Source organism: Salvia splendens, chromosome 1, assembly GCF_004379255.2.
Source record: "Salvia splendens isolate huo1 chromosome 1, SspV2, whole genome shotgun sequence".
Classification (NCBI taxonomy): Eukaryota; Viridiplantae; Streptophyta; class Magnoliopsida; order Lamiales; family Lamiaceae; genus Salvia; species Salvia splendens.
The window spans coordinates 5,105,031-5,131,700 of NC_056032.1; the positions used below are offsets into that span (position 1 = coordinate 5,105,031).

The following is a 26,670-nucleotide window of genomic DNA, read 5'->3' on the forward strand; positions in this document are numbered from 1 at the left end:
TTTAAGAGATAAAAAAAAGTACTCCTTTTGTCGCATTCAAGATGTCCACATTCTTGAGTAGCATGTGCTTTTAGGAAGTATTATTAGGTGGAATAAGTAGAAGAAAAAATAGTTGAATATTTTAATTAGGAGAGAAGAGAAAGATTTATTTTCAAATATAGAATGTGATCAATTTTAATGGACAAACTAAACAAGAAATAAAAGAAGTATAAATATATAAATATATAATCTCTCTTGTGTCCATTAAAAAGGAAAGAAAAGGTGGAAACCTATCATTTATTAAAATTTTGTGTCCAACTCCCTAAATACAAAATAATACACGGCACATACAAAATAAAGAAACATCTTGTTTTAAGCAAAAAGATTTAACATTTAAGAAGTACTAAAACATGAACCAATAAATGAACAACACCTCATTTCAAGGCGGTCAATGTTTTCACTATTCAGACGTAAGCATTAAAATAGTATTAAACTATTAATACTAATAATATACACGTTTGTGTTTTTAAAAAAGAGGGCCATCGTCTTCCTCAATCACATACAACCATTTTTGCTCCATTTTATCTCTGTATGTTTTGTTTTCTTGATTCAATTCAGCCCTTTTTACATTTCTAATTCAGATCATTTAGTTGTCTGCTGCAATAACTTAGCAAGGGCTGAAGATCATTTTTAAATTTTTTAGAAATTTTAGAAGTAGAAAAATTAAGAAAATGAAATTTTGGGTGAGGGCTTAAGCCCTCCCCTCATTACACGTGTGTCCGCCCCTGAGTACAAATCAGACTTTCTCGTTTCATAAATTTCCTAATAAGTGCAGAGTAGTAAAATAAGACATTAAGGATTTTAATTTGTAATTGAGATTTTGCTTGGATTTAATTATTCTTTACAAAAATAAGACTTCTAATTACGCATAATAGTTCTCGCTAAATAAAGTCTTAGTTGGGGTTGTATTAAAATGTCTTATTTTATTTTAGAAAAAGCTTACTTGTTTTTATGCAATTAAAGTTTTATTTGTTATTAAAAAGTCATATTTGTAAGAAAATCTTATTTGATTTTATAAAAGATATTTAGTTGTGTTTAAACGAAATCTCATTTAGAAATGAAAAAAGGAAATAAAATATTTTAATTAGTTGTAAATTGAAATATTATTTGAGTTTATGGACGTTTATTTAGAGTACACGTTAAAAGTTCACAAGACTTTTCAGGTGAAGTACATTGTAAAATGTAATTTTATGAATTTAATTAAATAATTTTAAAGCCCATGGAGAAGGAAATGAAATTTAGAGGGTTATTAGTTATATGTATAAAAACTAGTATTTCAGAAGCAAAAGTTAATGTCACTCCAATACTGGAAAAACAATCTAGACGATTCAAAGCAATGATCAAGACATGAATAATATTATATTGACATTCAAAATAATTGTTGATACAAAGTAATGGCCTTTGCTCAACTAAACTTCCAGACAATAGCTGGACTGTACAAAAACACGAATCCAAGAAGTGCAGATTTAAGAAGAGAAGTCACAGCCTCCAACACGCTCCGATCTGAACGAGATTCGGCTCATGACATGATGCTGTTTCAGAGGGCGTCCCAAGCAATCTCCAGATGGACACCTCTCCAGTCCCATCACCAGTGAAAAATAGTCCATTAACGCCAATCCGAATCACTTTAACTGCCCGTTTTGAAAATATCCTTCCCCTCTCCGTGAATCTTGAAGCAAGAAACACAGAAAATATTAGATGGTGGCTGCAAAAGGACGAGATAAGAGATTTTCTTTGGTTTCTGATACTCACGAAGGCAGGTCGTAGAGGCGGACTGTGCTGTCACTAAATGAGCATAGAAGAATAGGTTTTACTTCTGCATCGTGTATGCCACAGAGAGTCATGAGCTCCTGAAACAGTTTATATGATGTGTTAAAGCTTGGTCTACAAAGTATATACAAGGATCAAACAAGTGCAGTTGGAGAATATTTAACTTAATTGACGACACAAGGCCACTTACATGATCTTCTCGAGTCTCATGAACGACCTCTATCGTCCCACTTTCAGTAGCAGCCCAAACTTTTAATGTTTTGTCAAGAGAAGCCGATAACAAATAGTTATCCCAGCAGATGACGGATGTTACGTCTCTTGTATGCCCACACAGAGTCTGCAAGCACTGCAAGTTTTGCAGGTCCCATGCCTAGAAATAATTTCAACATTTAGAAGTTGTAACATTTTAACATTCATAGAATTTGGGATGTCACATTGAGCCTAAAATAACTACAGTATGTTCCGAAATGTCCCAGAAAGGAAATATGTTACCTTGATAGTGCAGTCTCTCGAACCCGAATACAGCCTACCAGCCCCAACAACAAGAGAACAAACAGCGCCTTCGTGCCCCTTCAACATTGCAGCTGGTTCTGGAATATTGGTCACTGGATTCCACTTCCACACCAATATGGTACCATCCTGCATCCGTGTATTGTAAATAAAATGAGAATCCACTTTAAAACTTGACAGGGAAACAAGATGTCAAAATCTCAATTTAACAGGTGAAAATGGGTGCATGTTTCAGAGAATGGAGATAACACCATGTGAAGGACATTGGAAGCATTACCTCCATTCCAGCAAACAACTTATCCTCATCTATGATCATACTGCAAACTGATCCTACTGCCTCACTGAGAGAAAACTCAGTCTGATTTTGGAGGTTCCATGCCTAAAATGCAAACAAAAGAGTCAGAAATAACCCACCTTAGTTATGTAAACAAGAAGAGACAACTGTTAAAAATGACACAGTTTATCAGGCTATGGTGAGTCTGGCCATGCCAACAAATCATACCTTCACAACATTCTGCGACCCAGCAAACAGCCATGGGCCTTCAGCAACTAAACACCCAACATCACCACCGATCATCACAGAACCAACAACCTGACCATTGTTGCAGTCCCATGCACGAACAGACCCATCCTTACTGCTCGAATATAGCTTGTCACCAACAGAGGGGAGTGAAATTCCAGTTATGGCCTGAGAAAAATTATAAAGGTTAATTGTACATAGTAAACCTACACTTGACACTAGACAGAGGTCCACGTCCAACTGGTATTTGGATGAATAAGAAAAGTAACTTAACTCACTATCAACAACAATTCTGAACAATGTATATCAATATGTATTCAAGAAGTAGTACCTTTTTATGCCCTTCTAACACTGCCAACATTGTAAATCCAGAACCGCAGAACCATGAGTGCAAATCCTTGCACTTTTCCCCGTGGACACAATTGCCAGTAACCCAGTACTTGCATTGCTTTGGCTGGGCTTTTTGAATAATGCTTTTCTTTGGTATGTCTCTTACAACAGTCACAACCTTCGGTTGGTACTGTGCAACACGATCACTCCCAACCATACCAGTGGTCATTCCCTGATCTCCGTGAACAATCTTTCCAGAATTTTTTGTAGTGTTGAATACACATGCTTTATTACTCCGGGGGCCATCAAAGTTAGGATTTTTCCAAGTCCGACTTTTGGGTTGCTTGGAAGGAACAGCGTTAGGTGGTGCCAACTGTGGCTGTCTCTGAGTTTTTGAAGGCAGAGATTCTTTGTGCAGGTACCTACATGGGCTTCTGTTGCATCTCCCTTCAAGCCAGTAGATGCAAACTTGGTTCTTCAAAGGCTTTCCACCAACTCGGACAAAGACAGATTCTTTCCTTGCAGTTGTGATCGCCATTGCAGAATACTAAACGAACAAAGAATCGCATAACAATCAGAAATTGACCCAACTTGGTGCAGTCTAACCAAACTGCCTGCTGCTTCCACTATGAAGACTGAAGTTACCCATAATCCATATGCAAAAAAAACAAAGATTATAAACAGGAACCCTCTAACAGAGGATCAGGTCCACTAATCCGAGATACAATCTTCAACACATGGGAGATGAGCAGATTTCATACTGAGAACTCGTGCACAGAATTGATTAATTGAGCACTCGAGAAGTTCTAGTCTTGAACAAAATCACAGAAATCGGCGTTCAGTGGCTGAGACCGAATCCCATGATCGTTGTTCTTGATTCCATCCACCTCCTTGACGATAATTTACTTAAATCCAGAATTAAAAGGAACGGAACTAAAACTAACTTATCCGTAGACAATCTAAAACCCTAGAATTCCGTAGATCGCTCGTTCTTCTTCAAGAGATAAATAAAATACACGCCTAAAGAAGCCTAAATTCCGCGATTCGCGTCCCTTGAATCAATATCCAATGTCCGATGAATCCAGACAGAATTAACCGTCATCGAAGAATCAATAGAAACAAGAAAACAAGAATCGATAATACTAACTAATCCGAACAAACAGAGCGCGCAATAAGAAACCCCTAAATTCCGAAACCCTAAATCGCTCAAAAAATAAATCAGGCAAAGCCGATCCAACGATTGAAGAGTCTTGTAAAGCCATGATCGAAACGAATGAGTCGTCAACGGAAAAGCGCCGGAAAATTACTCAGAACGATACGCAGACAGATCGGGTAAAAAGCAAACCTGGTTTCTTTCTTTTTGATATTGCAAAACCTGGTTTCGTTGAATGATTTTAGAATTGTATAATATTCTGTCGTTTGATCGTATCAAGATGAATATATAGACACGGTAACACCAACAAATTAAAAATATTAAATTAAGGGTAAGTCTAAGTGGCCACATTATAGCTGGCCATATTAGAATATTTTGGTCAATACACATAAAAAACAAATAATAAATTAAATAGCTCTCTTTAATGTTTATGTGTGTTTACAAAATAACCCTTTGCAATAAAAATAATATTAAATTAACAATTAGAGTATGGGAAATGTCGGGGAATGGCTTGAGTGGTTGGCAACATAAAATAACTTTTAGTTTAATCATTAGTTTAGCCTAATTTATTTATATTTAGGCACTCTGATCGTACCGTTTAATTTATATAGGTGTTACGTGTGTATAACTAATTAGTTATAAAAATTGTACTCCCCCGTCCCAATCAAGATGTCCATATTTTTTAATAGCGCGAGATTATAGAAATAGTTGTTAGGTGTAGTAAATAGAAAAAAAAAATGTGGTTAAATATTTTAATGAGGAGAAGGAGATTTATTTTCAAGAATAGAAATGAGTTGGACAAACTAAAAATGAATGTAGACATTGTCTATGGGACGGAGGAGGAGTATAATGGAGTATTATATTAATATTTCAATATTAAATTTTGTATTTATTTAAATGGATCAGATATAAATCAAAATTTTCTATTAAATTCAAGAACAATTAAGATTAACTTTGAAAGTTATCATTTGAATCAATATCAATTGAGATCCCAAATAAGTTGAATAATCTAACAATTCTATTATTAGTATTTGTAAATGGCACAACTTAAGTTTGCAAATTATTATATTGATCATTATATTTTTATAAATAATTTAATTATAAACTGTAATATGTCTCAATGTATTTGATCATTATATTTTTATAAATAATTTAATTATAAACTGTAATATGTCTCAATGTATTGTGTATAGTGATGCTTGTAAATATTTTTATTACATTATTATGTTATATTGTAATGATGTCTGCTTATTCCGTTGATTCCGGTTAATCGGTTATAGATTTTTGTCAACCCTCTAATCATCAAAATCAAATTATATTCAGCTTCTCCTACATTAATTTGTCGGTTGATAACCGACCGATTAATGTAGGAATCAAAATATCCAATAACCAATACTTTTTATTAATTCAGTACTTAAAAATTCATTAAAGATAAACCATCAATTTAATTGAAATTTGAAAATTTTATTCGAATATATTTTCACGTGAGATATCATTAATAGTTTATTCAAATTTTACAATTGTGAATTTCAATTTATATTATATTATATAATATTATATCAGAGAATTAATTGTATATATTATCATATTAATTGAGTTTGTTTATAACAATGAATATTATTTGCTTGCAACATCTTATCGTATTCTTATTTTATAAATGTAATATTACGTAGCTTCAAATGACAATTTAATTGGTACAATTTATTAAAAAAATTAATTTTTTAAATAACAATTATTGTTATGATTTTTTAACTTAAGGATTTGATTTCCAAATGTCTTAAAATTTGTCTGACATAGTCCAAGAGTGCGTACTAGAAAAAAAATACATAAGGCGTAATTGCATGCTTATGTTATGGGATATTGAAATTTTGGTTGATTTCTACTTAGTATCTCAAATGATCTTCAGTTGAGGATTTAAATTGAAAATAATTAAGTAACTGAGAGTTTCTATTTATTTGTGGTTTTATTTTAAACAATCATGAATTTCAATTGATCATATTTCAGTTAATGATTTCAACTGATTGTTGAAGATTTCAACCGATATTTTTTGTTATGGACTACACAATAGTCCGTGTCACAATTTTTTTATGAACCATTCAAAATTTTAGTTTATTTTAAAGATATTTAATAATAATATTTATATATAAAAATAAATACTTTTGATATTTACAGTCTTTCCTCAAAAAAATTGAATTAATTTTATAAAATAGGTTGTACAATACAATGTTTACACCTATTATTTTATTTATGAGTTATTTAAATATTAACTTTAAATACAATATGTACTTTAAATTATTCCCTTCATAAGAGAATCTAAATACACAATTACCAATTATCAAATTTTATCATCATGAATATTCTAATTTTAAAAGTAATTTTACATATAACTAAATAACAAATTAACAATAGTATAAAGCAATAAATTAAAGTAAAAAAGAAAAACTGAAAAGAAATCGACACAAAAGAAAGAATTAAGGTGTTAAGTATTTAAAGTTTTATATTTCCAAGAGGATTCAAATCATTTAATGACTTAATCTCTTCATTGTACTACATTTATCCATAAGGGTAGATTTGTCTCATAAAATTGATCCTTTTGAGATGAACTAATTTCAAGTAAATTAGCATTCAATGTAGAATTTTTATTAATATTTCAGGTTTTATGGCCAGCCACATTATGGCCATTTAGCATCACTCTTAAATTAAACTCTTTTAATTAAGCGGTCAAGACTCAAAAGGCTAAATAAGTAAAGTTTAAAACTTCCCTTCAATCAATAAATAATGAACCAACAAATAAAAACCTTAAAATTCAGTGGACAATTTTAAAATCCACAAGTCTGAAGAAGCGAAGCTTCAACTTATCGTAGACTCGTAGTTAGGAATTACTAAACCATAATTTAAAGTTTAATAACCCTAAGTTAGATTAATTACACATACTTTGTTCACTTTAATATTGTACATACATGCATTTGAGTCTATGACCACGTGTCGGAAGCTCAGATGGACCGCACCCGGAGTCCGACTGGAGCTCAGCGCATTGGAGATGGACGAGGTCGGGTCCGAGCCGCAGTCGATGGTCACGCCTTGTTGTGGCCTGGCTTGGAGGTCTGTTGGAGTTGTGGGCAGTGGCGGAGGGAGAGGGGACAATGGGGGTACGAGTGTACCCCCAAAATTTTTTTTTTAGTAATATTATATATTTAAAATAATTTGTTATAGGAATTTTATAATTTAAGAAAATACATTCTTTCTTTCCAATTCCTTTTTTTCCCTGAAGTTCGACAGTCACACCTCCTCAAAACCTCCATACCTTATTTCTTTTAAATTCTCAAGTTCATCACTGATTTCACGGTTTGTAAAAGTAATCACGAAATTGGAAGGTTATCAAATTAGCTCTTCTTTACTGAATTGTTTTTGAATATTGAAAATTTATATATCTTAGGGATTATGGTTTTTATGGTTAGATGTTCCTGATTGATGAAATAAATGATGTCAGAGATGATTAACATGAATTGAGATAGAGTTTGAGATAAAATCTTGCGGAGAACTAATCTCTTTGGTCTGTCTCCTCCTAGTTTGGATTATTAAGCATGAATGCACAACATTAGAATTGAATGGTCAATATTTATTTTGACAAATTTTGTAATGACATCGTGTGCAGGAAATAAAATAAAAAGTGATGAGAAAGCAATCCGATCTTCGACAATTTATGTCCAAAAGGAGAAAAACTCATGATAGTTCAAGCTCTCCGGCTTCAAGCTCTCTACCTTCAAGCTCTCCGGCTTCAAGCACTCCACTTTCAAGCTCTCCACCTTCAAGCTCTCCGGCTTCAAGCTCTCTACCTTCAAGCTCTCCGGCTTCAAGCACTCCACTTTCAAGCTCTCCACCTTCAAGCTCTCCGGCTTCAAATTCAATTGGTATTGTATCTCCTTCAGATGCTAGTGTGCCATTACTTGAGGAAGAATTGATTTATGATATCGAAAAACTTCATTATGATCCTATTAGAAGAACCGATATAATGAAATATCCTCCAAATGAGCGAGATACAATTAGGAGGGCGTATATTATATAATGATTTATCATATGACTCGCACCCCCGAATATAAATTCCTGGATCCGCCACTGGTTGTGGGCACAAGGGCTAGGCTGTATATAATTTTTTTTTATTTGAACTTTGCTCTATAAATATCATTCCACAACATTTTAAGGAAGAACAAGTGTTTTTTTTGTTTTTAATTTTTTTAAAAAATTTTAATTTTTAATTTCTAGGGTTTGTAATTTTTAATTTCCCAAATGAACAATGAATTTTCCGTGTTATAATTGCTCAACGTTTTTAATATTACGACAAAATAGTTAATGATGGTTATGACTTGTGAATAGTGTAATTTAATGTTTATGGCCCGACCTAGGCCAGAGTTGTGGAGTTGTGGCCTGACGCAGAAAATGAGAAGAATGATAAGGTGGAGAGGACGTGGGGCCTGGCCCCGGGCCATAGATGTGGATGATCTAAGGTGGTCAAGACTTGTGGTCCGCACACGTGTGATTTCACATGTATCTACCACTTTTTTTCCAGTACGATTTTATTGACAAATTATAATAAGTTTCTACCGTACTATTTATTTTCGTTTAGAAATTTCTCAATACAGTATCTGCATTTATTTAGTCGTATATTATTATCTCAGCCTCGTATTTAAGTCCCTTTATAAAAGATATGCATCTAATCTTCGTCTCTTCTACAGCCAGAGGTGCTAGAGGGGGCTTCAGCACCCCCAATCAAGTTTTGTTGTTTAAACATGGAGTATCTCTTAAATACATCATCGTTCTTTTGATCGATATCTCAATGTGACTAATCGATGGCTCCATATGTCAAAATATCATAACTAATAACACATTCAATTAAATGAAGAGTTTTAAGACTACATTACATGGTAAAAGCCATCGAAATCTAAATATCATCACTAAACTCATTTAAACCAAGGGTCTCTTTTCCTCATCTTCCTCGATTCCTATCTGAGCCCTGCTGCTGCTCTCGTCTTCTTCTTCCCCGTCTCGGGACTCCATTTCAACCTTCGCCTTTGGATTCGAGGCCCTCTTTGAAGACGGCTTGTTCTCCGGCAGCATCTTCAACACAATCCCCATTGTTATCAGCAGCAGTCCACTCCCATGTTGCTCTGTCAAAGGCTTTGTGAATATCATGTAGGACAGCAACAACGTCACCGCTTTCCTCGCAGTCGTCACCTGTCGTTGCAAAAGAAGAAGGCCAGACATTTATCAGGGATGTTTTATCTCTCTAACACATTTTTGATCGGATTACATACCATCGCTGTGGTGGCTGCCCCGAACAGGGCTATGAGGGAGAGGACCGAGACCTGCCCGATGAAGGTGGCCATGGCTTCGAAGATCAGAACTCCGTAAACATAGGGATGCTGCACAGAAACATGATGATCAATCATGTCATAAATCAACAAATTAGTAGAGTTTTCTTCATATATGTGTATATACCTTTGAGCAAGAATCCCAAGCCGTGAAAAGTTCTCCTGTGAGCAACATTGGTGGGATCAAGAAGGGCATCCCCACGAGCGTGGAGCAGAAGAGCATCTCCGTCTGTGGAAACCACACAGCCATATTCATATAAATACACAACTATATAATCACATGTGCTAACTCTTTCTCATTCACACCTGTGTCGTCTCAGGATTCATGGTGAAGATAGCTTCCTGCAGATTCCCCAAGAAAGCATCCATAATCAGCGCCCCGGACACCATCATCACGCCTATCACGCTGAAATTGGGAGACGTTTGGGCGTCTGCCAGGGTGAACAGAATCAACCCGACAACCAAGAGCACAGCAGATATGTACTCGTGAGGAGGGTATTTCCGTCTCAGGTCAGGAATAAAGGCCCCCATCACCATCACCGGGAGAACCTGATGATATCCAAACAACACAGTATCAATATAGCAAGTTCAAACCATAAGGCAAAAAGCAGGATATGGATGAGAAAACGGGGGGACCTTGGTGGATTTGAACATGATCTGCGCGGGATAGTTGAGGAAGGCCAAGGAGCCCTTGGTGAGGCCATTGGAACCCATGAGCACAGCAGAGAGCTTGACATAACTCTTCCATGGATTCACCATTTGCTTGGTGGTGAATCCTTGGATATATATCAGCAAAATGTACACCCATCCTTGCACAAAGGTGAAGTACCATCCATAACTGTAAGGAAATAACACCAACATTATTGCAAATTTCTTTTATAATTAAGGGGTGGATTAAGTCAAGTGTTACCTGAACTGAAGTCTGTTATACACATATTCCTGAAATTTTCATGATAAATTTGTCAGTGTTTAACAACACACACACAGTGAGAGGGACTAATGAGTCAAAGATTGAATCCATGTGTAGTAAATGGTAAATTCATGAGAATAAGAACAAACAGTAACAAAGGTGATTAAGAGTTAAGACGATCTGTGAGTTTTCTGAAACAGAACGAGTGTGATCTGTGATTCAACGTGGAGTAAACAACTCTCTCTCTGTCACACACACGAGAACAGTTGACGAACAAGACAATATTAACACCACAAAAGCGTAAGCGGTGGAGGAAACAAACAACCTGATGATTCCGCGAATTATTGATGTTAATAAATGCTGGTAGAGAATGAAGATTATGACGCAGAGAATTTTACGTGGTTCGATTTACTGAGGTAAATCTACGTCCACGGGGAGAAATGGGGGCAGGTTTGTATTGCTTGATCTGCGAATTACAGCTTACAACACAGACTTGCTATATGATTAATTCTCTAGAGAGATTCTAACCTCTTCTATCAGATCTAAGTTCTATTTATATAATGAACTCAGATCATGGCTTGCGTCACCACCCTAAGTCGTGGATGTCGTGTAGGTTATGGCCTAAGATCGTGGGTGAAGCGTAGGTCATGGCCTACGATCGTGGCCTGAACTGACATCACGTGGTAGTGGGTGTGTTGGACATCCGGTATGGGTCCACTAACTCCTTGTTCGGTCGAATACCGAGACCGAACTGCTTTGGTTGCCGATCTGAGAGTAGAGCTTGATGCCGACCTGAGAGCAGAGCTTGATTGGTTGGCTTTTACCGAGCTGTAGGCTGAGGCCGAACTCTTTGGTAATGCCGAACTGAACTCTTGGGCTTTGGGCTGGCCGAGCTGTCACTGCTATTGGGCTTGTTTAGTACGTACCCCATCACTACCCCCCCCGAAAAGCGAAGTGAATCACTTCGGCGAAGCGAGTCACTTCGGCATTCTGCAAAAGGGGACGGGGGAGGCTGAAGTCAGGGGACGTGCCCTGCGCGTGACTGCATTAAATGCGGCATTAAATGCGACAGTAAAATCCGGCCGTCGAATCCTGAAAAGGTGGGATATGAAACGGTGCGATGATTTGAAATCTTTTCCAAATCTGATAAATACCGCCTTTCTTCATCATTTGAACACCTTTGCTATTGGCTTCTTCTGCACTCTCTATCTTTTGCGTGAAAAATTTCCTTCCGCTTTCAAAAATTTCCTCAGGATTTCTTCAAACTTTCAAAGAGTAAGAAAAATGTCTTCTTCTTCTTCTTCGGTGTCGGGTAGCGGTAGGAAAGGGGATAAGGGGTCTTCTAGCCGGAAAGAATCCGGGGAGAAGACCGTAGAGTATTTTCACAGTATCTTGAGTAAGGATACTGTGATATCCCTTCACGAGAAATATTTTTTACCTGGGGGGAAGGCGGTGGTTCCCGACGATGATCATAGGGCTAACGACCCGCCGGAGGGTTATGCCACCGTTTACGAAGCCTGCTTAGAATGCGGGCTTCGTTTTCCTCTTCCCCCACCTTTTGTAGAGCTTCTTGATTTTTTTCAACTCCCTTTAGGTCAGGTGACTCCGAACTCTTGGAGGCACTTATCGGCTTTTGCTGCCGAACTGCGTAGGCTAGATAAGGATCTGTCTCTGAGGGCAATCCTTAATTTTTTCCAGTTTAAAAGGAAGGGATCTTGGTTTTACTTGATCCCCTTACAGCCTTTTAGGGCCTTCTGCAAAACCAAGTGGCCGAAATGGCAAAACCGTTTCTTTTTTTATAATAGGACTTCGGCTCCGGGCTTTCCTTGGAGAAGGCCGAAGTCCGTGATTCCCCATCCTCGGTTAGAACCGTTGGCCGAGCTTGAGGGCGAGCTCAATAAGATTCCTATGATTAGGAAACAGTATTCGGAAACTGAGCTCGTCAAGGGCGACCTCGTGTTCAATATCTCGTCTTCGGACGAAGAGGCCGAGGGTGAGGATTTCTCTTTATCTTTATGCTCTACTGCTTTAACGAAGAAAACTAACCTTGTTTTCTTGCTTTTTGGCAGTGTTCATGCTGAATAAGGCTATCCGAAAGTCCTCCGAGCTTGAGGAGCCGGAGAAAGAGAAGGCTACCAGCTCGGCGCCTGATGCCGAGAAGAATCCGAAGAGGCAAAAGACCTCTTCGGGTCCAAAGAAGCCGGAGTCGACTTCGGCAAGTAGGAAGGGGAGGACCCAGAAGCCCCCGAGAGCGCCAGAGAAAGACGTGGTCTTGGCGCCTCCTTCGGAGCATATCTGTGAGCCATTTTTATGGCCCACGGACTTCGCCGAGGTGAATTGTCTTCTTGATTCTTTGGCCTGGCTTCTGTCCTGTATTTTTGGTGCCCTCTGTTGACTTTTTTCCTTATCCATTTTCAGAGGAACGATATGCTTTCCAAGCTCGTCGCCGTCGAACTTTCCAAAGCGTCCAATGACTATGCCGAGATGCAGAGGAAGTTGGCGGCTGCTTGTCATCGGGCCGAACAGGCTGAGGCTAAATTTGAGAAGGCCAGAGCTGCTAGGATTTCGGCCCAGGATGAAGCTCAGTTTGCCAAAAACCAGCTCGTCATCCAGCGAGAGCAGGCGAAGCGGAGCGATGCTGCCGCCGTGGTTGCCCAAGGAGAGGGTCTCCGTGTTTACACGGAGAAACTCTTTTTGAGCAGCCAGTTCTCGGCCTTTGTCGGTAGTCTGGTAAGGCTAATTGCCGATAAGGGCGAGCAGGGGGCCGACGTCGTGCTGCCTCTGTACAGCCGAGAGATAGCAGCTCGGCTTCAGAATCTGCCGCTCCTTGAGGAGCTCGCTTCATCTTCGGTCCTGCTTTCTGCAGACCGAGTCCGGAGTTGTCGAGCTGATCGGGACGAGAACCTGGAGGCTATCTTTGCCTCCGTGGGACCCGTTTCACCCGCTTCGACTTACAACGGAGAGGGTGAGGCCGAGCCGCTGGAGCGGGAGGCCGAAGTCGATCAGGCCGGGCATCCGGAGAAGGAGGCCGATCAGGAGGCGGAGGCGAGGCCGGCAGGAGGCGAGGCCGAGGCTGAGGTAGCCCAGGAGAAGGAAGCTGTACCAGACCGAGGAGCCGGAGACGAAGCAGGCGGAGTATGATTTCGTCTCCCTTCTCTTAGTCTAGTTTCTTCCTTGTAAAATGGCCTTGAAGCCCTAGTGTAAAAAATTTTCCTTGTGAATGAAAAATTCTCTACATTTGTCTTCGTATAGCTTTTCGTACTCGCCTTTATTCCTGTTGTATTTTACTATCTGCTCGGTATAGCTGCCGAACTGATATAGCTGCTTTGTACCCAAGGAGATGGAGATACTTCACTGGAAACGGCTGTACTCTTCGGCTTTGGACGAAGCTGAGAGAAGAGCTATAGCCGATCAGACGAAGAATGACGAGCTTCTGGCTCGTTTAGTGAAGCTGGAGGCCGATATCAAGGACTTAGAGTCCGATAAGAAAGATCTGGAGGCCGAGCTGAATACGGCCATTGCTGAGAGGACTGCGTATGAGGATTACATCCGTGTGCGCGGGGGAATGACCATATCAGAGGTTCAGGAACGAGTTGACGAACTGTGGGAGGAGTATAATGTACTCCGGAGGAACAATGCGCTGGAGAGCTCGGCTTGCCAACAAGTCGTGAAATCATTGCGGCGCTGGGCTTCTCGGTATGACATTGTTCTTGCCCGGCGTCCCTCAATTGAGAGATTCCTCCGGCATATCGCGCCAACAGATGCTCGCACTCCAGATCAAACCTCTGGTTCCCTTGTTCAAAATCCTACTCCCAGCCAACAACGAACTCCGGAACAGCCGGAAACGTCAAGACGAGAACGGGCTCAGGAGCAACCGGAATCGTCAAGACGGGGACGGACTGAAATTCGCCGAGGAGTTGTGACTATGAGCGAGCAAGATCAGCAGATGCTTATTGCAGAGACTCTTCATCGCCGAGGTGTTAGGACTTCTCGGGCTCGGGGAAGAGGCGTTGGGTCGAGGATAGCATCTCGTCGACCTGCTTATTCTTCATCTGCTCGGAACAACCGAACTCGGCTTCCAGAGGATTTTGCAGATAGGTGGCTTAACTTCAGCAACCCTGGACAGTAGAATAGTCCTTTGTAATAGCGTAACGCCATTTTGTAGGGTAGCGGAGTTGTATGCCGAACAAGATTTGATAAATGAAATTTTGTTTTCGCTTCTAACACTGTATTTACAGCTTAGCGAAAAAATTTCATCGTACTTGTCCTCGGTCTTATGAAGTAAACTTCTTTGACCGGACTTGGTCCTTGGTCTGATGAAATAAACATCTTTGACCGGACTCGTCTTTGGTCTGATGAAATAAACATCTTTGACCGGACTCGTCTTTGGTCTGATGAAATAAACATCTTTGACCGGACTCGTCTTTGGTCTGATGAAATAAACATCTTTGACCGGACTCGTCTTTGGTCTGATGAAATAAACATCTTTGACCGGACTTGTCTTTGGTCTGATGAAATAAACATCTTTGACCGGACTCGTCTATGGTCTGATGAAATAAACATCTTTGACCGGACTCGTCTTTGGTCTGATGAAATAAACATCTTTGACCGGACTTGTCTTTGGTCTGATGAAATAAACATCTTTTGACCGGACTTGTCTATGGTCTGATGAAATAAACATCTTCGACCGGACTTGTCTTTGGTCTGATGAAATAAACATCTTTTGACCGGACTCGTCTTTGGTCTGTTCTAATTTGGCGATTTTTGTCGCTGGGATCGAACTTTCCCTTGTCCTAATTCGGCGAGTTTTATCGCGTGGATCGGACTTTCCCAGTTAACCGAAGTGGTCTTATGCAGTAAACCTCTTTGACTAGACATGGTCGTCCTCGGTCTTATGAGGTAAACTGCTTTGACCGAACTTGGTCGTCCTAATTCGGCGAGGTTTATCGCGTGGATTGGACTTTCCCTTGTCCTAATTCAGGCAAGTTTTATCGCGAGAATCGGACTTTTGTTGCAGTTCGTTTCAGACGAAGTGCTTGATTCTTAAGCAGAATTGTGGTCTTGTATCCTCTTTAGAAGCTTTGACACACAATCGTGGGCTTGTTGCAGCTCGTTTCAGACGAACTGCTTGTTTAAGCTGAATTGTGGTCTTGTATCCTCTTTAGAAGCTTTGACACACAATCGTGGGCTTGTTGCAGCTCGTTTCAGACGAACTGCTTGTTTAAGCTGAATTGTGGTCTTGTATCCTCTTTAGAAGCTTTGACGCACAATCGTTGGCTTGTATGTTCTAAAAAGGGGATCAGCCTTTGAAGAACGAGATACCTCAGTTTTATTTGTAAGAGACGACACTCACACAGACACAACGCACGTAGAGACAAGAACAAGTAAAAAACAAAGAAAACACATAAGACTGACTGACCGGACTGTCTCTTACAAATGGAACTTTTTGAGGTTGGAAACGTACCATGTTCGGGGTACTTGTGCTCCTGACGCGTGAGTCAATTTGTAAGACCCTTTGCCGAGGACTTCTGACACCCGATATGGACCTTCCTATGTGGGCTCGAGTTCGCCCAGCTTTTCTGCTCGGCTTACTTCGTTGTTTCTCAAGACGAGATCTCCCACTTGAAATTGCAGCTTCTTCACCCTTTGGTTGTAATACCGGGCTACTTGCTCCTTGTACTTGGCTGCTTTTAGGCAGGCCAATTCTCTTCTTTCTTCGGCAAGATCTAGTTCGGCTCTCAGTCCGTCACCATTCATTTCTGAGGAGAAATTGAGTTCGGGGACTGGATATGCCGATCTCAACCGAATCACGGCTTCAGTGCCGTACACCATCGAGTTCGGCTCCGGTGTGACTTCGGTCATTTCGCCGGCCTCTGATTCCGGCTGCTGTGATTGCTATGCTTGATGGTGCCGAACTGATTGCTCGGCACTTTTAAGCGCAATCTGCGAACACACTTGCTCTTTTTCGATCACCTCGGATGACCGCTATCTCTCCTTTAGTGGAGAAGGTGTTCGGCGAGGATGCCTCTGATCGCTATGACCGGGCTTCTTTTTGTCTTCTCTGGATGAGCTGTCTAAAGACCGTTTTCGACGGTCTGCCTCATCGGCACGAGAAAACTTGTCCGCAATGTCCCACATCTCTTGAGCTGTTTGCGGACCGCACTCCACGAGCTTTCTGTAGAGAGCTCCGGGCAGGATTCCATTTTGGAATGCCGAAATGACAAGTAGATCATTGAGATTATCTACTTGTAGGCATTCCTTGTGGAATCTCGTCATAAAATCGCTGATCTTTTCGTCGCGACCTTGACGTATAGAAAGCAGCTGAGCCGAAGTGCTTCTGGCTTCCGCTTTCTGAAAGAACCTCCTGTGGAAAGCATCCATTAGATCTCGGTAGGATCTAATGCTGCCTTGAGGGAGGCTATCGAACCACCTTCTTGCGTTCCCGATTAGCAGCTCGGGAAACAGCTTGCACATGTGGACCTCGTTGAGACCCTGGTTCGCCATGTTATATTGATAGCGTCCCAAGAAATCACGAGGATCCACGAGTCCGTCATAGGTTATCGACGGAGTTCGGTAGTTCTGTGGTAGGGAAGTTCGGGTAATATCGTCCGAGAACGGAGTCTTCAATGCTCCGTACATGGCGAACCCGACATCTCTTCGGTATGGAGGAGTTGGAGTTCTCCTGTGATTCCGGTACCGAGGATTCTTTCTTCTGGAAGACATGATACTACTGCGGTAGTGACTGTCTCGTATGGAGGGAGAGAGAGAATCCGCCGTTTTCGCCTCCGGCTGCTTTTGGCTTCTCTGCAGGAAGGTTAAGAATTCCTCCTGCTTTTCAGCCAAAAACAGCTTGACAGCCTCGTTCAAATCGGGCTGCTGGGAAGACTCGGTGTGACGGCTTTTGGAGCGGCTTGTTCCTTCGCCATGAGAACTGGTGGTGGATTTATCCCTAGGCTGTTTTCCAGACCTATGGGATGGATTGGCTTCCTCCTGGTTCTCACGGGCAGGAATACGGGTACTCTGCGATCTGGTATGCATTTTTTGGGTTGAAAAAACGGTCAAAAATTCGCTTTATCACAAATTTGGTTCTTCGTTTCCCACAGACGGCGCCAGTGATGATTCCGCGAATTATTGATGTTAATAAATGCTGGTAGAGAATGAAGATTATGACGCAGAGAATTTTACGTGGTTCGATTTACTGAGGTAAATCTACGTCCACGGGGAGAAATGGGGGCAGGTTTGTATTGCTTGATCTGCGAATTACAGCTTACAACACAGACTTGCTATATGATTAATTCTCTAGAGAGATTCTAACCTCTTCTATCAGATCTAAGTTCTATTTATATAATGAACTCAGATCATGGCTTGCGTCACCACCCTAAGTCGTGGATGTCGTGTAGGTTATGGCCTAAGATCGTGGGTGAAGCGTAGGTCATGGCCTACGATCGTGGCCTGAACTGACATCACGTGGTAGTGGGTGTGTTGGACATCCGGTATGGGTCCACTAACTCCTTGTTCGGTCGAATACCGAGACCGAACTGCTTTGGTTGCCGATCTGAGAGTAGAGCTTGATGCCGACCTGAGAGCAGAGCTTGATTGGTTGGCTTTTACCGAGCTGTAGGCTGAGGCCGAACTCTTTGGTAATGCCGAACTGAACTCTTGGGCTTTGGGCTGGCCGAGCTGTCACTGCTATTGGGCTTGTTTAGTACGTACCCCATCACAACCCAAAAGCAGAGAGCTTTATCAAAAGAAATCATATGAGTAATCATCACAATTACGCAAATCAAAACCACCTTCCTCCGAAAAAAGGAATTGAGTGGCGATCAAAATACGCAGCCGCCTTAATATTCAACAGAACCCACTACATAACCCTTTTAACAACAAATGGAGTACTACTAAAAACAGAGAAACAAACACGTTACAAAAATTGGGAATTTACCTCACAGATCCCATTAACAAGGTAACCAAAGAAAAACCCAGTTGAGCAAATGAGGAACTGATGCCATCTGGGCCTCTCCGTCAGCGAAATTCCAAAGAGGGAACGAGCCTGCTCTTCATTCTTCATCTTCTCTCTCTCAAGAAAGGTTTTTTAGTACTCAAAACGAAAAGCCTTGGAAATGGGTGGGCACATGTGCTTGAGAATTTGAAGTGCGCAGTTTAGGATTGAGTGAATTCAACGTATTAGCATGTTGACTATGTGAGTGAGGATCGGAAACACAGAATTTAAGGCTAACGTATCGGTTCCTGGACGGGGAAATGTCATGAGCGTTTCAATCAAGAGAGAGAAAAGCGCAAAGGGTTGAGTATTTTATGCAGGGGAATTAAATTAGGTGTACGCGTCACCACCGCATCAACAGTGTTTTTGCGTAGCCCCACCGCGGATCTTCCTCTTCATTAATTCATGATGCGCATCAACAGTGTTCTTGCTAATTGACTTTTGGGCTGAATTAGGAGTAGTAGTACTTAATGGGAAGATATTAATTCAACGTATCCTCTACGGCAATTAGAATAAATCTTAAATAACTATCCACATTTAACTATTGAAAAAAAAAGAAGTTCTAGCGTGGAGTATCAATCAATAAGTTAAGACTAAAGTCTCAATTTGATCCTTAACATATTGTTTTTTTTTATTTTGGTCCAAAACATTATCTTTTGAATTATTCGGTCCCTCACATTTGAAATCGGATCATATTTGGTCCATTTTAGACGGTTTCGTCAAATTTTTTACGTTTTAATTACCGAGTCACAAATCTGTCACTAATCCGTCACTAACTGGGAGAAACTGATCCGTCTATTATAAATAAAAAATAACCCCTTCCTCCCTCCTCCTCCCTCCCGCATCTCCTCCATCTCAGCCTCCCGATTCCCCCTCATCGCCCCCGCCACCGTCGTCACCATCTAATCCCTCAGCCTCTGGAGCTAGGAGAGACCAGCAAGACGGTCAGAGAGGATGCCGCTGAGCTGGAGGCGCGGCAGGCGGAGCTCGACGACTCTGCCAGCGGAGCATCCATTGCCACGCCAATCACAGGGGGTGGCGGGAGTGGAGGCGTCCCATCAGCCCAATGCGCCGCGTGGATCGTGCAGATTCTGCTTGAAGGAGAGTAAGGCTTTGATCTCGGGGGCCGACGGCGGCGCGTGTGAAGCTAGCCGTAAGCTAGCCGTTAGAATGGCGCAAAGAGCCACGACGAGGAGTATGAGAGTAGCAGTAGACATTGATGAAATTGAAGAGAGAAGTGAGGTTAGGTTTGAGGAATGTGATTTAGCAACAGATGTAACGCCATATGCCGAAGCTGCGACGACCGATAGAGAGAGGGAGAGAGAGGGATTTTGGGTGTATTTATTTATATGAGGTGTTTTGTTGTTTCCCTCTATTGAGAAAGATGAGTCTACGCCAAAAAAGGGCAATCAAAATTGAAGAGAAAAGGAGTGAAATGAACCGCAGGTGGATCATGATTGGGAGGATGAGGTCAAGTTGGGGACCAAATCCAGCCTCCCCAACTCCGTCTTCGACACGCTTCTCCACTACGCCGCCCTCAACGCCTCCTCCACCGGCCGCATGTCCGTCGACGAGCTGAACACCGTCGCCGCCATGCTCCGCCGTTGCGCCGCCTCATGCAACCTCCTCGTCTTTGGGCTCAGCCACGAAACCTACTGTGGAATTCCCTCAACCACAACGGCCGCACCGTGTTCTCGCGCGTATTAGTGACGGATCAGTTTCTCCCAGTTAGTGACGGATTTGTGACCCGGTAATTAAAACCGTCAAAAATTTGACGGAACCGTCCAAAATAGACCAAATGTGATCCGATTTCAAATGTGAGAGACCAAATAATTCAAAAGATAATATTTTGGACCAAAATAAAAAAAACACAATATGTTAAGGACCAAATTGAGACTTTAGTCATAAGTTAATAATCTCTCTATTGGTGACACATACAAGAAAGTGAAGTGTGTTTCTGTAATTCTGTTACAAGTAGCAATTTGGACAATTAAATTGAATAAAGAAGTCACAATATTTTAACAACAAATCTACATAATCAAATTTTGTATAACAAAAAACTAGTTTATTTGAAAAAAATAGGTTTATTTATGCATTTAATTAAAATATATGAATGCATATAGTACATGGAAAGTGCATAATATTGTGGTCATATATTTATGATTTGTGTATAATTTTTTTACTTTTTTTGAACCATAAATGTAATTAGGGCATACTTTAATTCAAATTTTAAAAACAATAGAAAGGAAATTCAAATATAAAAATAAAAAACGAGGTTAAAGGCTAATAAGTCTTTTTAACTTGTCCATTTACTATATTTATTATTTTAATATATAATTAATACATTAAATTATTAATATAACCTTATATTGTACAAATTTTGGTTGTTTATTATAATCTTATTTTAATAGGCTACTCGAGATCAACCCGATTTGTTTTTGGATCCTAAATGAATATTGATTTTATAAGTAATGGTGCAAATCGTGTTTATTATTAGGAGACAGATATCATATCTTTTATTCATTATTCCCAAATCCCTCGGAAAGTTTTCTTTTTTAATTGAGGGAAAATAGTTAGTTGAGTTTGATCTTTTTAATTAATGGGTCCTTTATTTGTAAGATTCATAATTTTTTTTATGTCCCTAAGTTTTACTAGTATATACTTGAAAATATCTCAAATTTTAACTTTGAATTAATTAAGGGGTTTTGATAAAATGTCACATTATATAAAACTCGATGAAGAAAAGATTATTCTTCTTACCATAATCTGTAGTGGAATATTTTTAGTAAAAAAATAGTATTCTTATATGTTCACTCTCAATTTTATTCTTATATGTTCACTCTTTCCAAAAAACCCTAAAATGGGATAAATGAATTTATAAATGTTTGTGATATTTTCTAAAATTTCCTAAAAATCAGTATGTACGTACATTAACTCATTTCTAATTTGGGCTTTGATCTTAAACTAGTTTACTATTTTTTCAGTCTTTGCGCTGCTGAATGATCCAAACGTGAGCCCATACAATCAACTTATTTTATAGGAGCCCATATAGTTTCCTTATTTGACGTATTATTACATGTGTCTAGTCAATCCGGAATTTTGTTTGTATTTACATGACAAAAATTAAGTACTTATAATAATCATGAACCAAAAATTCTTACTAATATTTAAATTATATATATATATATATATATATATATATATATATATATTACCACATAGGAACAAAGATATAATTGCACTAAGAAAAACATTAATAATATACATTGAGATTTATTTCTAATAATTAGTTGTGCATCGATAAGATTACGGTATAGGGTCCGAATTCAATTATGATTCTGGATACGCCTCAGATAATACTATGACTCAATCAATAGATACCATGTCACATTTTTATCTGTTATATTATCTAAGTATATCTTGTTTTCATTTCATCTAGCAAAGAAATTGAGCAACAAGATCATCTAACAAACAATTCAACACCCTAACTTCCAATTCCTCACACAACTCTTCCTTCTCTTCCTCAAATTTCTTCCAACAAAATCCTCTCTCCATCTCCTTAACAAATGAATCTCTCTCTTCCTCCAACTCCCCACACATCCATGATTTTGTAATCCTCAAAAGCTCAGAAACAAACTCATCATCATTCAACCTCCCATTTCTAGAAAGTTCGTCGACGAAGAAATCCAACAACACTTCAACCTCGTCGGCATGGCGCTCTTCATCTTCTTCGACTTGGCTCAACAGCTGCCTTGCTTTCTCTTCGTAAATGGCGATTTCTCCCTTGAGAGTACTTCTCTCTTGAGTTGTTTGTGTGAGAGAGCATTTTGAGTCTACGCTTTGAACATTTTCGAGAATTGGATGAAAATGAGTGAACTTCGGAACTTGTAGAAATGGTGAATCAAGAACTGAAACAGGGCTTTGCTGCTCATATTCTTCAAATGATGACCAATCTCCCTGCAATTAATAACAAGATTAGGATATGTAACATATTTTACTAATGCATGGTGTTATTGGAAAAATCAATTAATTACACATTTCAAGTTTAAAGTGTATGATTATATTTAAGTGACTTGATCAAAGTGTACTAAGGTTTAAATATAAGTCTAAGGGCATCAAAATTATGGATAGATTTTCGGAAAAACCCATGATTTTTTTTGTTAAATTCTGACTTGTCTCGCAATTATACTGATTGGATTTGTTCTCAATTATCCTAATGCAAATATATGACACCCTTCGTGTAATACATTGGTGATGTTTTTAACAAAACAACGTCGTTTTTATTAGTTTGATTAATAAATAAATAGATTTAATGTAAATACCTTGGGATTCTTGAAGGTAGAGAACTCTTCATTTTCACCGCCCCATGGCGATAACTCCTCCGCGGTAAAATCACTGTCGCACCAGCTCGATCTCTTGCTGCATGAAGTCGTGGTGGTGGTGGCGGAGGAGGTGGCGTGCCGGTGAGGTGATGGATGGAAATCCAACGGCTTAGGTTCATCCTCCGCCAGGTCCCTGAACGATCTCCACCGCAGGATGTCTTTGACTTTGACTTTGACTTTGACTTCCGGCACGCTTACTACGATGTCGCTATCGTCGGCTTTGACCCTCTTTCCTCCGGTCAACTTCCTCGGCAGAACCGACGCCGGCGATTTCGAGGAGGCGAACTGGAGCAGCTTGATCACTTTATGGACGGCCGAGATCTTCGTGGCGGCGGCCCTCCTCGACCAGCTTCGGAGCAGCACGATGTGGGGCTTGTTTGACCTTGCTGAAATCGCCGTTGACTTGTTAGACACCGACGATGATGTCGTGTCGTCTTTGAGGAAATCTTTGAGCAACATGGGACGATGCTCTAATGGAGCAAAACTTTGCTGGAAAGCCATTCTCTTGAAAGGAAATTGATGTGATTAAATTTTGTGGGATCTAATTTGGATATAGGAAGTAGCTAGATTTAAAGAGATGAAGGAGCAATGTATTTGGAGAAAATGACAAACAACACGCAGAAGCAAGGATGCTTCTAACCGGTGATTTTAAAATGGTGGAAAATATGTAAAAATAAATATGCATGGAGCGATATTATTTTATTATATGGTTTAGTTTGTTTTTGTTGAAGGATGTCGGAGAGTGGTGAATTATGAATAAATTGAATAATTTGCAGTTGGTTGAAAACTGTCGGTGGGCGTCGTATTCATATGTTTACATGCATTATAGTAGAATTTATATTTAGGTGATGTATTCGACTCACAAAATTGTCGATTTAAAATCTTGAGTGCAATTATAGTTTGCTTGAATAAAATATAGAAATAATAGGGGAGCTCGAATTAGATGATGGATAAGTAGTAGATACTTAAATTAATTAATATTGTTAAAGTATGAAAGTCATGGTTTTGATGATGTGTAATTGCTGCATTATAGATGGAGGTACACATCAGACTGTTTCTTGTCGTGTTGCTACTGTTGATTAACAGGTAATTATTTAGTTAAGTACTGTGTTTCGTTTATATATTCATAGAACTATTGGATTTATTGAACTTACTAGTAATAGTAGGCAGAATTGACTCCAAATCAAATCGAGCAGTGGTATAACATCGATCGATAGTATCGTCCTACATATATGTAATCTCTAGAACCAAATGATAATCACCAATACCAATTTCTTACTACTATTAGTTTATAATTACTTTCTTATTATGTAATTATAAAGCTTGAAAATTGAAATCATATAACTATGACGACTAAGTTGTTCAGCATAACAAAAAAGTGTTTGACATAAGACTAACCAAACAAAGCAAATATAGGAAAGGACGATCGATCCAAGATAAAGAGCTATGAATATATATATATATATATATATATATATATATATATATATATATATATATATATATATATATATATATATATATATATATATAGGTGAGCGTTATTCTCCTTTTCACATCTTAAATCTTTTTTCCTTCTTAATATTACGCGTTAGATCTAAGGCATCAACGAATCAGATTGATTCTATAAAACTGGTTCCGTGTTGCATTATAGAAGGTGGTTGTATGCATTACAGGGTTATTATTGACATTTGACGGAAAAGTAACTGCCACATTTTAGTATCTGCGAATAATGCACCACATGGTCACGAGTAATGCATATAATTGACTATATAATGCACAATATGTGAACTGCAATGCATACGAATAAGATGTACCATGTTATGATGTTTGGACACACGTTTCTTGTTTCCCCTAAGGGTTTAATAAGCTTAGGGGCTAGGGTATAGTACGTAGACACGTATGTAATCTTCACATGGTAACGAGTAATGGATATAATTGACTATATAATGCACAATTTGTGAACTGCAATGCATACGAACAAGATGTGCTGTGTTATGATGTTTGACACACGTTTCTTGTTTCCCCTAAGGGTTTAATAAGCTTAGGGGCTAGGGTATAGTACGTACGCATTAATAACAAATTATAAAACGATACGAATAATTCACCAAATTGTCACGAGTAATGGATGTTATTAACTATATAATGCACAATATGTGAACTGCAATGCATACGAATAAGATGTACCATGTTATGATGTTTGACACACGTTTCTTGTTTCCCCTAAGGGTTTAATAAGCTTAGGAGCTAGGGTATAGTACGTAGACATTACTAACAAATTGTTGTTATTGGAATATACGTATGTGCATTATTTGGTTTAGGTAGTGCATTATGTAGCTGTTAATTGTCATTATCTCAGTATATTATGCATTATTAGAGGTATTGTGTATATGGGTTAATCAACGGATTGAAGATTACATACGTGCATTTAGTAATGTCTACGTACTATACCCTAGCCCCTAAGCTTATTAAACCCTTAGGGGAAACAAGAAACGTGTGTCAAACATCATAACATGGTACATCTTATTCGTATGCATTGCAGTTCACATATTGTGCATTATATAGTTAATAACATCCATTACTCGTGACAATTTGGTGAATTATTCGTATTGTTTTATAATTTGTTATTAATGCGTACGTACTATACCCTAGCCCCTAAGCTTATTAAAGCCTTAGGGGAAACAAGAAACGTGTGTCAAACATCATAACACCGCACATCTTGTTCGTATGCATTGCAGTTCACAAATTGTGCATTATATAGTCAATTATATCCATTACTCGTTACCATGTGAAGATTACATACATGTCTACGTACTATACCCTAGCCCCTAAGCTTATTAAACCCTTAAGGGAAACAAGAAACGTGTGTCAAACATCATAACACAGCACATCTTGTTCGTATGCATTGCAGTTCACATATTGTGCATTATATAGGCAATTATATGCATTACTCGTGACCATGTGGTGCATTATTTGTAGCGGTTTCCAGCCATTATTAGATTACTATTGTACCCTCATAATGCACAAAATAGGACAAATAATGCAACACGGGATTAATTACCCAATGTTGATCTTGACCGTCCATTTCTCTAATCTAATGGCTGATATTAAGAAGGAAAAAGGAGGAAATATAGGAAAAGGAAATGAATATATATATATATATATATATATATATATATATATATATATATATATATATATAGGGGAGCGTTATTCTCCTTTTCACATCTTAGATCATTTTTCCTTCTTAATATTACGCGTTAGATCTAAGGCATCAACGGATCAGATTGATTCTATAAAACTGGTTCCGTGTTGCATTATAGAAGGTGGTTGTATGCATTACAGGGTTATTATTGACATTTACTGGAAAAGTAACTGCCACATTTTGGTATCTGCGAATAATGCACCACATGGTCACGAGTAATGCATATAATTGACTATATAATGCACAATATGTGAACTGCAATGCATACGAATAAGATGTACCATGTTATGATGTTTGGACACACGTTTCTTGTTTCCCCTAAGGGTTTAATAAGCTTAGGGGCTAGGGTATACTACGTAGACACGTATGTAATCTTCACATGGTAACGAGTAATGGATATAATTGACTATATAATGCACAATTTGTGAACTGCAATGCATACGAACAAGATGTGCTGTGTTATGATGTTTGACACACGTTTCTTGT

At 39.0% G+C, this 26,670-nt stretch overlaps 3 protein-coding genes across 4 annotated transcripts; all 3 read right to left on the reverse strand.

Annotated features, from left to right (window-relative positions):
- Window positions 1-1,376: 1,376 nt before the first annotated feature.
- Window positions 1,377-7,437, reverse strand: LOC121809556 (zinc finger CCCH domain-containing protein 48-like). Of its 2 annotated transcripts, none has more exons than XM_042210264.1 (8): window positions 7,283-7,437; window positions 3,171-3,716; window positions 2,822-3,007; window positions 2,597-2,698; window positions 2,302-2,448; window positions 2,000-2,179; window positions 1,792-1,889; window positions 1,377-1,708 (listed from the first exon to the last, which is right to left on the reverse strand). In XM_042210264.1, exons 1-8 carry the CDS (start codon window positions 7,286-7,288, stop codon window positions 1,519-1,521), a joined length of 1,455 nt encoding a protein of 484 aa, XP_042066198.1. In that variant the 5' UTR covers window positions 7,289-7,437; the 3' UTR covers window positions 1,377-1,518. The 2 variants fall into 2 exon arrangements, with proteins under 2 accessions (XP_042066198.1, XP_042066206.1); XM_042210272.1 differs by lacking the exon at window positions 7,283-7,437 and adding an exon at window positions 4,515-4,607.
- Window positions 7,438-9,188: 1,751 nt separating this feature from the next.
- Window positions 9,189-19,005, reverse strand: LOC121794484 (UDP-galactose/UDP-glucose transporter 4-like). Its single transcript, XM_042192664.1, has 7 exons — window positions 18,541-19,005; window positions 10,602-10,630; window positions 10,328-10,529; window positions 9,998-10,240; window positions 9,819-9,920; window positions 9,635-9,742; window positions 9,189-9,554 (listed from the first exon to the last, which is right to left on the reverse strand). The coding sequence occupies exons 1-7, from the start codon at window positions 18,664-18,666 to the stop codon at window positions 9,285-9,287; spliced, it is 1,080 nt and encodes a 359-aa protein (XP_042048598.1). The 5' UTR covers window positions 18,667-19,005; the 3' UTR covers window positions 9,189-9,284.
- A 2,954-nt stretch (window positions 19,006-21,959) lies between these two features.
- Window positions 21,960-23,644, reverse strand: LOC121794491. Its single transcript, XM_042192675.1, has 2 exons — window positions 22,920-23,644; window positions 21,960-22,554 (listed from the first exon to the last, which is right to left on the reverse strand). The coding sequence occupies exons 1-2, from the start codon at window positions 23,478-23,480 to the stop codon at window positions 22,033-22,035; spliced, it is 1,083 nt and encodes a 360-aa protein (XP_042048609.1). The 5' UTR covers window positions 23,481-23,644; the 3' UTR covers window positions 21,960-22,032.
- Window positions 23,645-26,670: the final 3,026 nt, after the last annotated feature.

Coding starts and splice junctions, on each gene's coding strand:
- LOC121809556 (XM_042210264.1), bottom strand. Junction 2,180..2,301: donor CGAGAGACTGCACTATCAAG/GTAACATATTTC, acceptor AATTATTTCTAG/GCATGGGACCTGCAAAACTT. Junction 1,709..1,791: donor CGCCTCTACGACCTGCCTTC/GTGAGTATCAGA, acceptor TCTTGCTTCAAG/ATTCACGGAGAGGGGAAGGA.
- LOC121794484 (XM_042192664.1), bottom strand. CDS start 18,666: ATGAAGAATGAAGAGCAGGCTCGTTCCCTCTTTGGAATTTCGCTGACG. Junction 10,530..10,601: donor TATAACAGACTTCAGTTCAG/GTAACACTTGAC, acceptor ATTTCCTTACAG/TTATGGATGGTACTTCACCT. Junction 9,921..9,997: donor TGAATCCTGAGACGACACAG/GTGTGAATGAGA, acceptor TGGTTTCCACAG/ACGGAGATGCTCTTCTGCTC.
- LOC121794491 (XM_042192675.1), bottom strand. CDS start 23,480: ATGGCTTTCCAGCAAAGTTTTGCTCCATTAGAGCATCGTCCCATGTTG. Junction 22,555..22,919: donor CTACCTTCAAGAATCCCAAG/GTATTTACATTA, acceptor TATTAATTGCAG/GGAGATTGGTCATCATTTGA.